Raw genomic sequence first — 16203 nt, 5'->3', positions numbered from 1 at the left:
GGGAAGATTTCCAATGTGTGGTTCATGCAAGATGACCAAAGACTTTGCATGACCTGGGGGCATTGTTTCAAGACGAATGGGCAGCCATGCCACCTGCAAGAATTCAGGGGCCCCAGACAACTATTACAAAAGACTGAACGATGTCATTAATGCTAAAGGTGGCAATTCACAGTATTGAGAACTAAAGGGATGCAGACTTTGTTTACTTGTCGCCATGTTTTGTTTGATGGTTGTGCCATTCTGGAGCCAGACTGCAGCTAAATCCATCCCCACCAATAGGGGCCTCTGGTGAACACCCACTGGCTTTTCGATTGTGCACCCTGGTAAAGCTAATGCTCTAGCTCCCAGTGTGATCCGCTTTGGTGCAGATCGCCGCCATTACAAGTAAAAGTAAAAAAAAAAAAAAAAAAAATTATACAAGAATGCCATAAATCTATCCCCTATTTTGTAGACGCTATAACTTTTGCACAAACCAATCAATATACGTTTATTGCAATTTTTATTACCAAAAATATGTATAAGAATATATATTGGCCTAAATTGAGGAAAAATTTCCTTTTTTTTTATGTCGGAATATTATATTATAGCAAAAAGTACAAAAGTGTGGTTTTTTTCCAAAATGGCAGCTTTTTTGCTTATAGTACAAAAAAAAATAAAAAAAAACTTGCAGAGGTGATCAAATACCACCAAAAAAAAAAAAAAAATTAAAAATTTGTTTGGGTACAACGTTGCACAACCGCGCAAGTGTCAGTTGAAATGATGCAGTGCCGCATCTCAAAAAATAGCCTGGTCATTGAGCAGCCAAATCTTCGGGGGCTGAAGTGGTTAAGAAAAAAAAAAAAAAAAAAGGGGGGGGGGGGGGAGATGTACAGCACCAAAAATGCACGTGCAGAAAACCCATCTGGACCGCGTCAAGACTGCGTTTCTATGGTGTGAACCGGCCCTCATACACAATCGGATTTTCCGCAGACATTGTCAGACTTTTGTCCGAAGGGAGCTGGCCATGAACTTGTCTTGCATACAAACGACACACAATTGTCGGCCAACTAACACGAACGTAGTGATGTACTGCGTGAAATTTCAGCTCTCGCGCTCCACCATTTGTGCACCTTTTGCCAATGTCGTGTTTGGTGAGCATCGATTCGGAGCATGCGTGTTCACACAATAGGAAAATCTGGCAACAGACCGTTGTCTTTGGAAAATGTATTAGCCTGCCATCCAACATTTGTTGGTGGAAAGTTGGACAACAATTGTCTGATGGAGTGTACCAACGGTCGGATTTTAGGCCAACAGTCGGTCATCACACAATTCACGTCGGAAAATCTGATCATGTGTACGAAGCTTAAAACCTACTTTCCATGCATTTTTGATGCAGAAAGAAAAATGCACTGGACCGCATGTGGTGTGAACTGGCGCGTATTGCAATTAATAAAAGCCACAGATGTGGGAAATTAACCTTTAATTGCCATTGTAACCTGTGTGTCTGTACCAAGGCCAAACATTCCAGGGGATGGAAACTTTTCATCATCCACCCTTTTGGGGGATTTCTGTTATTATGATTTAAATAGGAGCCAAATAACTTTGTGATAATAAACGTATTCACATAATCACTATCCTTAAATAGAGGACAGTTTTTGGTATGATCAATTAGATTTTCAATATCAATGCCAACTATTTCACGCCAGGGTATGCAAACTTTTGATCACACAAGTAATTGAATAGAATATTTGTCACATTAATATTACCAGATGTGCCCTATAACATAGCAGAGACCTTTACTTAAGGAATAAGGTAGACCGGCACACATTTGGAAAACAATTAGAAGCTCTTTATTCCACAGAGCAGGCAATATTACATCAAATCGTTGTAGATGAAAAATATATTTGTACCATTCTGAAAAATGACATTACCATCACAATTGCTGCTGGAGTTTATCCCACCAAATACCTCCAATTAAAAATATTCTTTACAAAAATAATTCAAACCAGAAGAAATTCTCAAGCAGCAATTACATTGAAAGTAAAAAAAAAAACAACACATTTATCTAAAATAGCGTCAGAACATTGACAATTGGTACACGATCCATTTCACATTGTTAGAAAAAGTTTCATTTCCATTGTAATATTCAGCTGTTAGGATTTTAATAAAACCATCACTTTTTTTTTTTTTTTTTTAGTGTGTGTGCGAGTTTCTAAATACCTTTTCACTATATATCGAGGTGGTACTTGATGTGCCAGCCGCCCAGGCGATGACCTCGTTGGGCAATTCCAACTGACTCCTGTGATATTGGGCATCATCTATCCCAGGAGTCTTCCGGAAGCCCAAGGCCGGGTTCACAAATATGTGAATTTGAATCGTGTTTCTCCACATCCAATTCGCATTACAGGAGAGGGTGACCGGCTCTCAATGGAGTCAGTCCACACAGCTTCGGGGCGGCCGCGGTCCACATTGAAGAAGGGTCGGTCCTGTGCATCTTCTGGTCCGATTCAGGTGTGAATTCAGGCAAAAACTTGGACCCGATTCTCACCTGAAATTGGTGAACAGGAACGCACAGGAACCCAATGCTGTGAGCCGCGGCCGGAGCATGTTAACGGAGCTTAAATCTTTCCGTATTTGGAGACCGTAAACAACGCTATCGGGAGGAGTTGGGCGCCCTCAGGGTTGCCCTTTCGTTGACAGGTTACCATAACGGGGCAGAAATTTCCACCAACACTGCTATTGCAACCTGTAATGAAAGAACAGTGTTGTTACTGCACAGGAGCGAGATGGGGAGGTGCATGCTGGGTAGCCAGCTGCACCAAATCCCGGAAATACACACGAGCGCCCTTCAGATGCCCACATCCTCGATGGCGCCTGCCTGCTTCCCAGATTAGGTAAAATATTAAAGATTTAAAAGCAACAAGCATGAAGACAGTTCTAAGTGTCTAAATATCAATTTACAATTGATATTTAGACAATTCCCTAGAAACACATTGGCTTCTCTCGATAGCCTTTGTCAAATAAAAATTTGGATTAAAAACTCTTATACCCCATTGGAGTAAAAGAGAACATGTGTTGTAAACTCCGATTGAAATTACTCTGATGGGGCATACACACGGTCGGAATTTCCGATGGAAAAAGTCTGTCCGACTATTTCCATCGGAAATTCAGATCGTGTGTACGGGGCATCAATTGTCACAAACTTTGATACTGGGCACCCCTAGACACCACCCTAAAACTTTGATATCTACTACAAGTCCTCTTGACACCATCAGAGCGATAGCAGCCCAGGACCAGAACAAGGTCAACTTCTACACAGCACAGACCCTTTGAAAGAACACAAAAGCACCAATATCTCACTTCCATTAGATTCCAAGCTTTCACACGCACAAGCCATTCCCCTGTGTACGCTCCGATACCATGTGACATGAAGCTTACACTTCACGCTCTTGTAGGGAAAATAGACAACAGGGAATTCAGAAAATCTAGGGACCCTATCATGAGAATGCGTCACTTAGTCCCGATTGGGCATGGTCACCATTTTCGTCAACCATGAGGCCAATATATAAAAGCAAAGGAATGTGAATTTATGTCCACCGCAGCCAATCAGAATCCAACTGAGCATCAACTTCTAGAATGTCCAGAACCTTCTATTAAGGTTATTGGCCATCACAGCAAAAGCTTTGGGGAGCCATTCCGGTATATTTGGAGAACAAACCACAGCAAAAAAGTCACAACTCATCAGTGCGAAAAGCCTAACTAACCAACACACTACCGCACCATTACAAATTGACGTAAAACATTCTACATATGTAAACAGTACAAAAAAAAAAAACGATTCAAATTTCAAGTACAAAAATATATTTGGCAATGCAAAAAAAGGCACTCTGATACCTATAGATCCATCTATAGATATAGGAATAGTGTTACAAGCCATTACCAACTGGTAATTTAGTTATGGAAGGACATAGAATGGCTTAAAGCGGAGTTCCACCCAAAAGTGGAGCTTCCGCTTAATCCACTCCTCGCCTGGAAGGCTGGAACTCCCCTTTAACCAAATCACCAGCTTTATAGAGGTCTTGGCATAGGGCACTGAAACCCCTCTTATCACCTCCACTAATGGTCTTTAATTGCCCTCACGGCTGGATTCCAAGGTAAGGAGTCAGGAACTTGAGATTTGGCTGCATAATGCCCAGAGATACAAGAATATGGTGGAGAGCTCAGCCCACCAATGTCCATCCATAACTGAAAAATTAAGACTCTTTACACCTTCGATCCACATACAATTCTTGGATTTACATATATTACACAAAATCTCCACGTCAGTAGGGTTGATTTACTAAAGAAGTAGATCCAAGTTCACTTTGCAAAGTGAATATCAATCATGTGCAAGGAAAGTTAAAAATAGGATTTTGCTGGCATATGATTGAAGTCAGCAGAGCTTCACTTCATTTAGCAAAGTGAAAGTTCCCTTTGGAAGTGAACATGCTCTACTCCTTTGGTAAATGAACCTCAATGTAGGTCAGAATACACAGACTGCGGGAAATCACTTTCTCAGTTTCTTGTCGGCTGGTTTTATGGGAGTTAAATCCTCCTCCTCTTCCTCATCATCCTCATCCGAGTCATCATCTTCATCCTCATCTCTGGAATCCAAGTCCAGCGGTACTGCAAGGAGAGTGAAACAAACAAAAGTTAACTAGTTAAAAGGACATCTAAAAAAAATACATTTTCTAAATCAGTGATTCTCAAGCACAGGGCTATGGCTCACTGCTGGGTTGCAGTCTCTCTCATCAAAGGCCCACCCAACTAGCAGTGCGTCGCCGTGCCCCTCAACCTCCCACAGTGCCCCTCAACCTCCCGCCGTGCCCCTCAACCATAGTGCCTCCCCATAGCAAACCCAACATGCCCCTCAACCTCCCACAGTGCCCCGCCGTGCCCCTCAACCTCCCACAGTGCCCCTCAACCATAGTGCCTCCCCATAGCGAACCCAACATGCCCCCTCAACCTCCCACAGTGCCCCTCGACCTCCCACAGTGTCCCGCCGTGCCCCTCAACCTCCCATTAACCATAGTGCCTCCCCATAGCGAACTCAACATGCCCCTCAACCTCCCACAGTGGTCCACCTTGCCCTTCAACCTCCCAGCTCCCTAGTGGCCCACTGTGCCCCTCAACTTCCCACAGAGCCTCCTAGCACCCATAGTGACCCTCAACCTCCCACAGTGGTCCACTGTACCCCTCAACCCAGCTACCATAGTGCCTACCAACCTCCAATAGTGGCCCTTCATCCTCCCAGGAGACTCTTGGCTCCCATAGTAGCTTACTGTGCCCCTCAACCTCCAACAAAATCTCCCTACCTCCCATAGTGACCTACTGTGTCACTCAAACTCCCACAGAGCCTCCTGGCAACCATAGTGCCCCACAGTGTCCCTCAACCTTCCACTGAGCCTCCCAGTTAACATGGTGTCTACCAACCTCCCATAGAGGCCCACCATGCTCTTCAACCTCCTACAGAGCCTCTTAGCTCTTAAAGCTTCTCCCAAACTCTTATAATGGCCCAATGTGCCCCTCAACCTTTCACAGAGCCTCCCAGCAACCACAGTACCTCCCAGTGGTCCACCATGCCCCTCAACCTCCTACAGTGGGCCGCTGTGCCCCTAACCTCCCACAGAGCTGCCCAGCTCCCATACTGCTTACTAACCTCCAATAGTGGCTCACCATAACCCTCAACCTCCCACAGAGCCTCCCAACTTCCATACTGCCTCCTAACCTCCCAGTGTTATCAGGCGGCCTGAGAGCCCTCGGCCCCCAAAAGTTTACTGGCTACCAGTTTGAGAACCACTGTTCTAAAAGCGGTGGGGCATTTATATTTCCCACAAGCCTCCAAAAGGCCTCGCCACTTCCGAGACATAAACAGAGGGACCTCCCGCAACTCTGACCTCAGTATTTCACCCAACATATCCTGGACAAGGAGCTAGCAGTGGGGCATTTTAGAGCACAGACCGTACTGTAGGCATTCATGCTCACACTACTGTGCTATTTTACAAAAAAAAAAAAATTGTAAGTGCAACTTTTTATTAAACTTTTATCTGTTTAAAAAGTTAAAGCGGAGCTCCACCCTAGAGTGGAACTTCGGCTCATCGCAAACCCTCCCCCCCTCCGGTGTCACATTTGACACCTTTCAGGAGGGAGTGCAGATACCTGTCTAAAGGGGTGGATACCCGTCTTCCGAGAGTCACAGCTGTTGATGTCACCGTTTGGCTCCCTCCCCTTCGCCAGGCCAGTAGGAGAGAGGAATGGAGCCTTGGGAATGTACAGTAGGGATCTCAGGGTGAAGCTGTAAGGCTACACTTCCGGGTTCCCTTACCTGCAATGGCGGCAGTAGTACCCGACAGCTGAGGGAAACAACAGCTGCGCTGCCGACATCGCTGGACTCCAGGACAGGCAAGTGTCGGATTATTAAAAGCCAGCAGCTTCAGTATGTGTAGTTGCTGGCTTTTCATTTTTGCAGTGGTAGAGCAGATCCTTGTCCAAAACCAGAGCAGTGTACTGGGAACTACATGGGCAAGTTTATGGTAAAGATGAACTAAGTAACTAGTAACCTTTTTTGAGAGAAGTCAGCATGTCCCCCAGCACTACAGTAAAGGCTGCTTTCTATGAGTAAGCAGCAGCCTCTTCGCAGCAGACCAGGCACACCACTTGGAAGTCAACGCCAGAGCCCCCTCCAATCAGCAGGGAGAAAGTTAAGTTCCTGATATGCTGTGGTGTCTGAAGATACAGACAGTAGCCAATCAGAAGCCAGCTGTCATTCTAGTGCAACAGTTTAAAACAATGAAAGTGAACATTATATTAGTTGAGAGACACTTTCACTTGTAACTGCCTTACCAACAATCACTTCCCCAGAAAGAAGGACCGGTCCTGAGCCAGACTTCAGGCGAAATGTCACCGGCGGCTCGATCACAAAGTTGTTCAAGTTTACCTGAAAGGGCCAATCAAAAAATAAATAAATAAAACCTTTGGCAATCCGCACACACCCCATGTAACTGTCAATTAAATTACCATATTACCTGTCTATAGAAAACACATATATTAGTGACAATTAAAATTAAAGGTGAATCTGCATAAAATCACAAGGTCAATTAGCAAGCCTCCTACCTCAAATACAAAACACCAGGATGAAGGGGAGAAAATAAAAATACACAACTTAAATCCAAACTTCATAGATGCTCGCCTAGATCGCGCTAGAACAGTAATTATTAAAAAATAAATAAATTCACTGAGTAAATAGCTCAGCACATTTCACAAAAAATCCTTGTAAATTGTCCAATATTTAAATTTCTTATAATCATCAGTGCCAATAATGCAATATTTTCATGATTTAGGCATTTCAGGAAAAAACTGCAATATGGCCACTAGGTGGGCCTGACGATCATAGGAAATAAACCTATTGGACAATGTATAGGGATTTTTCGAGGCGACTGTGCAAATGCTGAGCCATACATACAGAAAATGTTTAAAAACATAATGACCACAAAAAGCACAAATGGTTCCCTGCACATCTACTTCCGCCTACACAAGGCATCCTGCCATCCAATCCACGTGTTACCGGCTTCATGGCTCTCGCGCAGCATTGGGGAAGAGCTGCGGAGCACATAATGTGTGGACTGGGTGGCAGGATGCCGGGCGTAAGCAGAAAGACTAGGAGAGGGAGCAGGAGGTAGCCAGTCATCATCTGCATTACAGAACATGCCCAGCAGGGGCCACCAGTTATTGCCATATGTTGGCTCTGGACTGACCTTTGCAGGCAGCTAGATCGATCCCCTAAGGCAGGGATATGCAAGTGGACCTCCAGCTGTTGAAAAACTACAAGTCGCATCATGCCTCTGACTGGGTGTCATGCTTGTGGCTGTCAGTCTTGGTATGCCTCATGGGACTTGAAAGTTCTGCAAAAGCTGGAGGTCCGCTAATTGCCTATCCCTGCCCTAAGGGGACCCAGCGCGTGAAGTGGGCTCCAACAGCTGGAAGATGGATCCGCAGAGAAAATCATATAATAGTGCATTGGGCATATATTATAGGTTATAATTTGAGGTGGGCAGGCACTTCACCTAAAGCTGGCATGGCTGTGTACCGTGTTCGGCACTGAAGCACACACTTATGCTCTATGTGATAACTATTAAAGTGGTTGAAAAAAAACCTTTACAGCCACTTTAACCTACAGGTAAGCCTAGATTAAGGCTTACCTGTAGGCGCTTTAAATATCTTCTAAACCTCCACGGTTTAGGAGATATTTACTATAATTGGTGCCTATCGCAAAGAGCAGAAACCTCTGATGACCTGCGCAAATTGGGACATGCAAGTATGCGTCCTCGATATCCAAGGATGCCAGAAAGTCCCCCGAATGGAGCGCAGCCACCACCGAGCGGATGGATTCCATGCGGAACTTCCTTACCCTCACAAAGGCATTTAGGGCTTTGAGGTCCAAGATTGGACAAACCTCGTCCTTCGGGACCACAAACAGATTCGAATAAAATACCAGAAACCTTGTGGAACGGGTAAAATAACCCCTTAACCCAGCAAGTCCTGCACTGCCCCCAATAGGGCAGACTGACGAGCCGGAAGGAGAGGGAGATTTGAGGGAAAGAATCTGTTCGGTGGAGAGGAAAGAAACTATCTTGTACCCCGAAGAGACCACTTCACAGACCCACTGGTCAGAGAGCTGGGAGGTCCACCGAGCTGTGAACCTGCAAAGCCGTCCCCCCACCCATGAGTCGGACGGGGGTGGGTTTGGATGCTGGTTTGTTCGGCTTACGCACCCAGGGACGTTTCTGTCCTCCACCTGAGCCTTTTCTCGGCCTGGGAGGGTCTACCCATGGGCCCTGACTGACGAAAATACAGCTTCTGCGTGGGCAAAGGACCCGCCTTTACGGCACGGCTCCTTACTCTTGGTGGACTGAGGGAGGAGAGTGCTCTTACCTCCAGTGAGATCCTGAATAATGTCATCCAGCGAGGTACCAAAAAGTCTCCCACTTTTTAAGGGTAAATTTGCCAGGGCTTTTTTGGGTGCTTGGTCAGACCAGCATTTTGGCCAAATCAGGCGGCGCAATACCACCGACGAAACAGAGGCTCTGGATATCAAGGGGGCTGCATCCAGTGTAGCATCACAGACATATACAAGGCCCTGGACCAACTGGTAGGCCGGTCTAATGAATTCAGGAGGGAGCTGGTGCTCCTCCACAGTCCGGTGCAAAACATTTGCCCATCCAGTGAGTGTCTGAGACACCAAGGTTGCAGCCACAATAGGTCACAATGCAGACCCCAACATGGCAAACATGGAGAGGGTCAGCGCCTCGGACCTCCTATCAGTATGGTCCTTGAAAGCAGGGGGTCCCTTTTATAGGTAGAGTGGGGGGGGGGTCAACTACCGGAGGAGAAGCCCATTTTTTCAAAAGGCTGTCCTCAAAAGGTTAACAGACTGCCAGGCGCTGAGGAACCACAAAGGACTGCGGCTTTTCCCATTCCTTATCAATGAACTTGTCAAAAAAAGGACACATAAGGAAAAACCTTAACAGAGCGGTCCGACTTGTGGGACCCAAAAAAAAGACTGAAACCTCAGTGGATGCCTCAGCTGCACTATCCAGCTTAAGGGAGTCCCTTACAGCACTGATAAGCACACTAACAAGTGTCCTGTACTGACCCAAGCAAGGAGTCTTCCTCACAAGGAAGGTCCTGGTCCACGTCCTCTGACAACCCAGAACCGGGGTCCTGCGCCACAGCCGGCCCCGGGTCTGAGCATTCCCCAGGAGATGGCGGGGAGAGGGGGCGCTTTGTACCCGCATGCAGCTTCCACCCTGGCAACAAATGTTTCCAATATTGCAGACAAAGTGTCCATGGGAACCAGATACTGACTGACCATTACACAGACAGCTCTCAGGGACCTATTCAAGACCTGAAAGTCCACCCTCCTTGCTGTGCTGACCAGGGGGTTACCCAGGGGACCCACCAACCCAGCAGGAGACTGTTCAGCGCTGCTGCCCGCCCTCTGTACACAGCGTGTGTTGTGAGGCAAAAGCTGCGAGGAAAAAACTGAGGAACAGAACTGTGAGGAGAATTGTGCTGCGCGCCGTTCAGAAGCCAGCACTAGAGGCCAAAACACCACACAAAATGGCCGCTAGACGCCTCTGAGATAACAGGGCATGGCCACAATAAAATAACCAACTGCAATAACAAGCTGTGCCATAACGCGACCACGATAAAATGGGCGCCAATGGGAAATTTAAATTTAAAGAGCAAACTGCAATAAAATGGCGCCGGCGCTGCCAAAATGGCGGCGAAACGCTGCGATGTGGATGAGAAGGCTGAATGGGGCTTCCCTGAGGCAAAGCACACCCCCACAGATAAAAATGGGCCCAGACACCCCACAGTGCCCCGGTGGGAAATGGAGCCCCCCCCCCCGGTAGCAGCAGAGGGAAATGTGACAGAGAGCAGGGAAAGGGAGGATAGGAGAACCCCCTAACCCCAGGAATGCCCAGCCGTTCTGACCCGCCGAGGCAGGAATGACTGTTCTTACCCGTCCATGTGAGGACCTGCTGGCGCATTCCTGACAGGCATACAACCGCATTGGAGTAGCTGTCAGCCCGGTCCAGTGAGTGAGACAACACAACAGCCCAGTCATGTGTGGACCCTGGAGCAACAAGCTCACCGGCCACCCCAGGAGTCATGGGGTATGTCGTGGCAGACCCAGCCCTTAGCTCACGCTCGCTGGCTGGACTGAGGAGACTACAAGGATCTATATATCCAGCTTGTCACCCAGTCAGCAGTTGATTGAAGAATCTCAAATAAATAAAATAAAATGAAAACATTTTTAAGGCGCTGGGCCCAAAGGGAGCCACGTTTCTTCTCCTTTGCTAGGCAAAAAAATAAAAACTGAGGCCGCATGCTGCAGGGAGGAGGGTTATGTCCAGAGGGACCACCCCCTGGGCGGGGCTGTTTAACTCTGTTAAAGTAACATGTATTTAAATATCTAACATGTCCTGCCTAGTCCTCTCCTATGAACAGGAACATAACCCATATGTCAAGACTTGTGACGGCTGTGTCCGTCCATGGACAAAAAGAGAAACATCTTTTTAAAAATGTTCTGTCTTTTTTCATTTGTTTAGCAACAAAATAAAAAATCCCATCCCATCCCATGCTCCATGGCGGCTTCGCGCATGCTCTGAAACGCGTTGTGGTCTCCCTGGTCCCGCCGACGTCACATCATTTCAATGGGGAGCTGCGTATTTGGTGCAGTTTTAAAAAGCACACCAAAGATGCAGCATTCAGGACTTCTTGAAACGCACCGCACCTGCAGTGCAGCGTCCCACAGGACTTAAAGGGAAATATTTGTATTGCTTTTTTAGCAAAGTAGCAAAAACGCATCAGTGTGAGAGCAGCTTTACTCTCCATCAATAAAGGTTACAGCGGGGTAGGTTCATTACGGCCCTCTAGCTGTTGCCAGACTACAAGTCCCAACATGCCTCTGGGAGCCACCTTTGTAGCTGTCAGTCTTGCGATGCCCCATGGGACATCGAAAAAAAAAAAAAAAAAAACACTTGTGTATTTATCAGCCTGTAGGTCTGCCTGGTTGGTTCTTCTGAACCTTAGAGCCCGGCGCTTCAAGGCCACCCTCCTACCCATTTAATATAACACTTACCATAGTCTGGCAGGAGAGCTTCAGCGTGGCGATGGGCACGGTGGTGTCCTCATTGGCATGATTGCGGGCTGTCACTTCTACAACATTGTATTCGTCCCGGACTCCCTCCCCGAGGCTGATCTGAGAGGGAAAAAAACACCAAGCCACCATCACTTCCATGCATATCAAGCGTATAGAACACCTTCCTTTGTCCCAATCAACGTGCAATTACAGTTTTCCAATCAAATTATTTTCATTAAATATGTCTTGAGACCCAGTGATGCCCTCACCGTGTGTGTTTGCTGGTCTTGAGTGGGAGTGGCCAGCAGGCTCCAGAAAACACCACAGCACATGTCTTTCATGGTCTTTTCCAGCATCCCTTTAGACTTGCATGCTATTCCCTGCAGACCACTGACTGCCTATTAGTTACTTGAGCATGCACATCTAAAGGGATGCCTGGGACGGGTTTTCATGTATTGTTCAGAAATGGGAAAAGGGGCAAAAGGGAAAAAGTATAGGGAAAGAAAGAGAAGGAAAGATAGGGAGAGTAAAGAAAAAGAAAGGGAAGGGGAAAGAAAAGGAGAAAGGGAAGGGTCACTCGCCAGCCACCTGGGAGCTGCAGAAAAATCTTAACCACTTAACGCCCTAGACACGCCTATTTATGTCCACAGAATGGCACGTACAGGCAGATGGGCGTATATATACGTCCCTGCCTTCTAGCGGGTCCGATCGGGACCCCCCCGCTGCGTGCGGCGGGTAGCTTACCTCGGGGCGCGATCCGGGACGACGGCGCGGCTATTCGTTTATAGCCGCCCCGTCGCGATCACTCCCCGGAGCTGAAGAACGGGGAGAGCCGTATGTAAACACTGCTTCCCCGTGCTTCACTGTGACGGCTGCATCGATCGAGTGATCCCTTTTATAGGGAGACTCGATCGATGACGTCAGTCCTACAGCCACACCCCCCTACAGTTGTAAACACACACTAGGTGAACCCTAACTCCTACAGCGCCCCCTGTGGTTAACTCCCAACCTGCAACTGTCATTTTCACAATAAACAATGCAATTTAAATGCATTTTTTGCTGTGAAAAGGACAATGGTCCCAAAAAAAGAGTCCGCCATAATGTCGCAGTCACGAAAAAAAAACACTGATCGCCGCCATTAGTAGTAAAAAAAAAAATAATGAATAAAAATGCCATAAAACTATCCCCTATTTTGTAAACGCTACACATTTTGCGCAAACCAATCGATAAACACTTATTGCGATTTTTTTTACCAAAAATAGGTAGAAGAATACGTATCGGCCTAAACTCAGGAAAAAAAAAAAATTTATATATATTTTTGGGGGATATTTATTATAGCAAAAAATATTGCATTTTTTTCAAAATTGTCGCTCTATTTTTGTTTATAGCGCAAAAAATAAAAACCGCAGAGGTGATCAAATACCACCAAAAGAAAGCTCTATTTGTGGGTAAAAAAGGACGTCAATTTTGTTTGGGAGCCACGTCGCACGACCGCGCAATTGTCTGTTAAAGCGATGCAGTGCCGAATCGCAAAACCTGGCCTGGTCCATTCTACGACGGGATGAATGTCTCCATCAAATACATGATAATAGGAATGGGTGGGAGGTCACCAGATGTGGGGTGTTGGGGGGTGCGGAACTTACAGAGCAGAGGGAGAGGTTGTGCTCGCAGTCATCGTCCTCCTCGCCCCGGAAGGTGTAATGGGAGATCTTCGATGACAATTCACAGCCTGGAAGATACAAAATATTATGGAGACCGATCCACCAATAACTGATCGCCCCTCCCCCCACCATGTGACCATCAATAAGACATGCTGAGCCATGTAGTCCTATAGGAGACACTTCCCCATGTGATCATCAATATGGAATGCTGACCCTTGTAGTCCCATAGAAACCCCCCCAATGTGACCATCAATATGGAATGCTGAGCCTTGTAGTCCCGGAGGAAACCCCCCACATGTGACCATCAATATGGAATGCTGAGCCTTGTAGTCCTATAAAAGACACCCCCCCATGTGACCATCAATATGGAATGCTGACCCTTGTAGTCCTATAAAAGACACCCCCCATGTGACCATCAATATGGAATGCTGACCCTTGTAGTCCTATAAAAGACACCCCCCCCCCCCCCCATGTGACCATCAATATGGAATGCTGAGCCTTGTAGTCCTATAAAAGACACCCCCCCATGTGACCATCAATATGGAATGCTGACCCTTGTAGTCCTATAAAAGACACCCCCCATGTGACCATCAATATGGAATGCTGACCCTTGTAGTCCTATAAAAGACCCCCCCCCCCCCCCCCACATGTGACCATCTATATGGAATGCTGACCGCCCATCCACATGTGACAATCAATATGGAATGCTGAGCTTTGTAGTCCCATATAAACCCCCCACATGTGACTATCAATATGGAATGCTGACCGCCCCCCCCCCACATGTGACCATCAATATGGAATGCTGACCCTCGTAGTCCTATAGAAGACTATCACCCCCTCCTCCTCCCCCACATGATCATAATTAGGACATGCTGGGTCTTGTATTCCCCCCTCCCATTACACAGTCTGCGGTCAATCTCCGGACATCTCACCGAACATATAACTCTGCATCGGCCTATTCTCGGTACAACACCGGCCATCCTCCGACTCATGATGGTGCGCGAAACTCATCCTGATCAGTAGAGCGAACACCGGGCACACAACACACACACGTGGGTACACAGCGACTACCGGGCCCGGGCAGGAAGAGGAGGAGATTACAGCGCTACCACACCGCCACCTAATGTCCACATAGAGAACTGCATGCGCCGCTCTCCCACCAACCATCTCATATACCTGGGGAGACTATAATCTATACCACACTAATATACTATGTATACCATATACTACACTAATCTACGATATATACTACACTAATCTACGTTATATACTACACTAATCTACGTTATATACTACACCAACCTACATAATATACTACACCAATCTACGTTATATACTACACTAATCTACGTTATATACTACATTAATTTACGTTATATACTACACTAACCTACGTTATATACTACACTAATCTACGTTATATACTACACTAATCTACGTTATATACTACACTAATCTACGTTATATACTACACTAACCTACGTTATATACTACACTAATCTACATTATATACTACACTAATCTACATTATATACTACACTAATCTACGTTATATACTAACTACACTAATCTACGTTAAAGGAGTTCTCCAAGCTAAAACTTTTAACCCCCGCTGTGCCCGGGCTGTAAAACTATACAAAATAAACTTTCACTTACCTGCCTACGATCCCCCGTTGTTCCGATATCGCCGTCCCGTTCTCCGGTCCCGGTCTCTTCCACTTCCTGCGGGTCGGTGACTCACAGTGCGCTCAGCCTATCAGCGGCTGCGACGGGACATTGCTGCGGCCGCTGATAGGCTGAGCGCACTGTGAGTCACCGACCCGCAGAAAGTGGAACAGACCGGGACCGGAGAACGGGACGGCGATATCGGAACAACGGGGGATCGTAGGCAGGTAAGTGAAAGTTTATTTTGTATAGTTTTACAGCCCGGGCACAGCGGGGGTTAAAAGTTTAAGCTTGGAGAACTCCTTTAAATAAAGAAAAAAGACTGCGCTAAACAAATGAAAATAACATCAATAAAGATCAAAGGCAGCAATTAAATGTGATAAACACAAATAACATAATACAAAACCATACCTCCCAACTTTCGGAGATGGGAATGAGGGACACCTATCAGCAAAAGTATGCAGGCATAGGGCACACCCCTTGCCACGCCCCCTTAAAGCGGGGGTTCACCCTTAGAGGGCACTTTTCCCCCTTAGATTCCTGCTCGTTTTCTCTAGGGGAATCGGCTATTTGTATTAAAATATGTGCAGTACTTACCCGTTTTCGAGCTGCATCTTCTTCCGTCGCTTCCTGGTATGGGCTTCGGGAATGGGCGTTCCTTCTTGATTGACAGTCTTCCGAGAGGCTTCCGACGATCGCATCCATCGCGTCACGATTTTCCGAAAGAAGCCGAACGTCGGTGCGCAGGCGCAGTATAGAGCCGCACCGACGTTCGGCTTCTTTCGGCTACGAGTGACGCGATGGATGCGACCGTCGGAAGCCTCTCGGAAGAATGTCAATCAAGAAGGAACGCCCGCTCCCGAAGACCCATACCCGGAAGCGACGGAAGAAGATGCAGCTCGAAAACGGGTAAGTACGGCTCATATTTTAATACAAATAGCCGATTCCCCTAGACCGAACGAGCAGGAATCTATGGGAAGAAAAATATTTTTTTTAGAAATGGGTGAACTCCCGCTTTAAAGGAGAATTGTACAAAAAAATAAGATTTGTTAAACCCACAAGTGCTTTGTTTTCCACTACTACTATTTCTTTATATTGGCTTTTGGTATTTACAAATGCAGCCATTTAGAAATCAGATGAAAGGTTTAGCACTGGGAAACACTTTTTGATAGATAAAAAGTGCATTTTATATACAACTATATAGATCAGACC

The 16203-nt window shown here is 46.5% G+C and overlaps 1 protein-coding gene across 1 annotated transcript; it reads right to left on the bottom strand.

Annotated features, from left to right (window-relative positions):
• Positions 1-1806: 1806 nt before the first annotated feature.
• Positions 1807-14423, bottom strand: NPM3 (nucleophosmin/nucleoplasmin 3). Its single transcript, XM_040361737.1, has 5 exons — positions 14259-14423; positions 13309-13394; positions 11666-11785; positions 6862-6955; positions 1807-4644 (listed from the first exon to the last, which is right to left on the bottom strand). Exons 1-5 carry the CDS (start codon positions 14335-14337, stop codon positions 4526-4528), a joined length of 498 nt encoding a protein of 165 aa, XP_040217671.1. The 5' UTR covers positions 14338-14423; the 3' UTR covers positions 1807-4525.
• Between the last annotated feature and the right edge of the window lie 1780 nt (positions 14424-16203).

Source organism: Rana temporaria, chromosome 8 (genome assembly GCF_905171775.1).
Source record: "Rana temporaria chromosome 8, aRanTem1.1, whole genome shotgun sequence".
Classification (NCBI taxonomy): Eukaryota; Metazoa; Chordata; class Amphibia; order Anura; family Ranidae; genus Rana; species Rana temporaria.
Note: the sequence above shows the minus strand (reverse complement) of the source record. Positions and strands in the feature narration are given on the sequence as shown.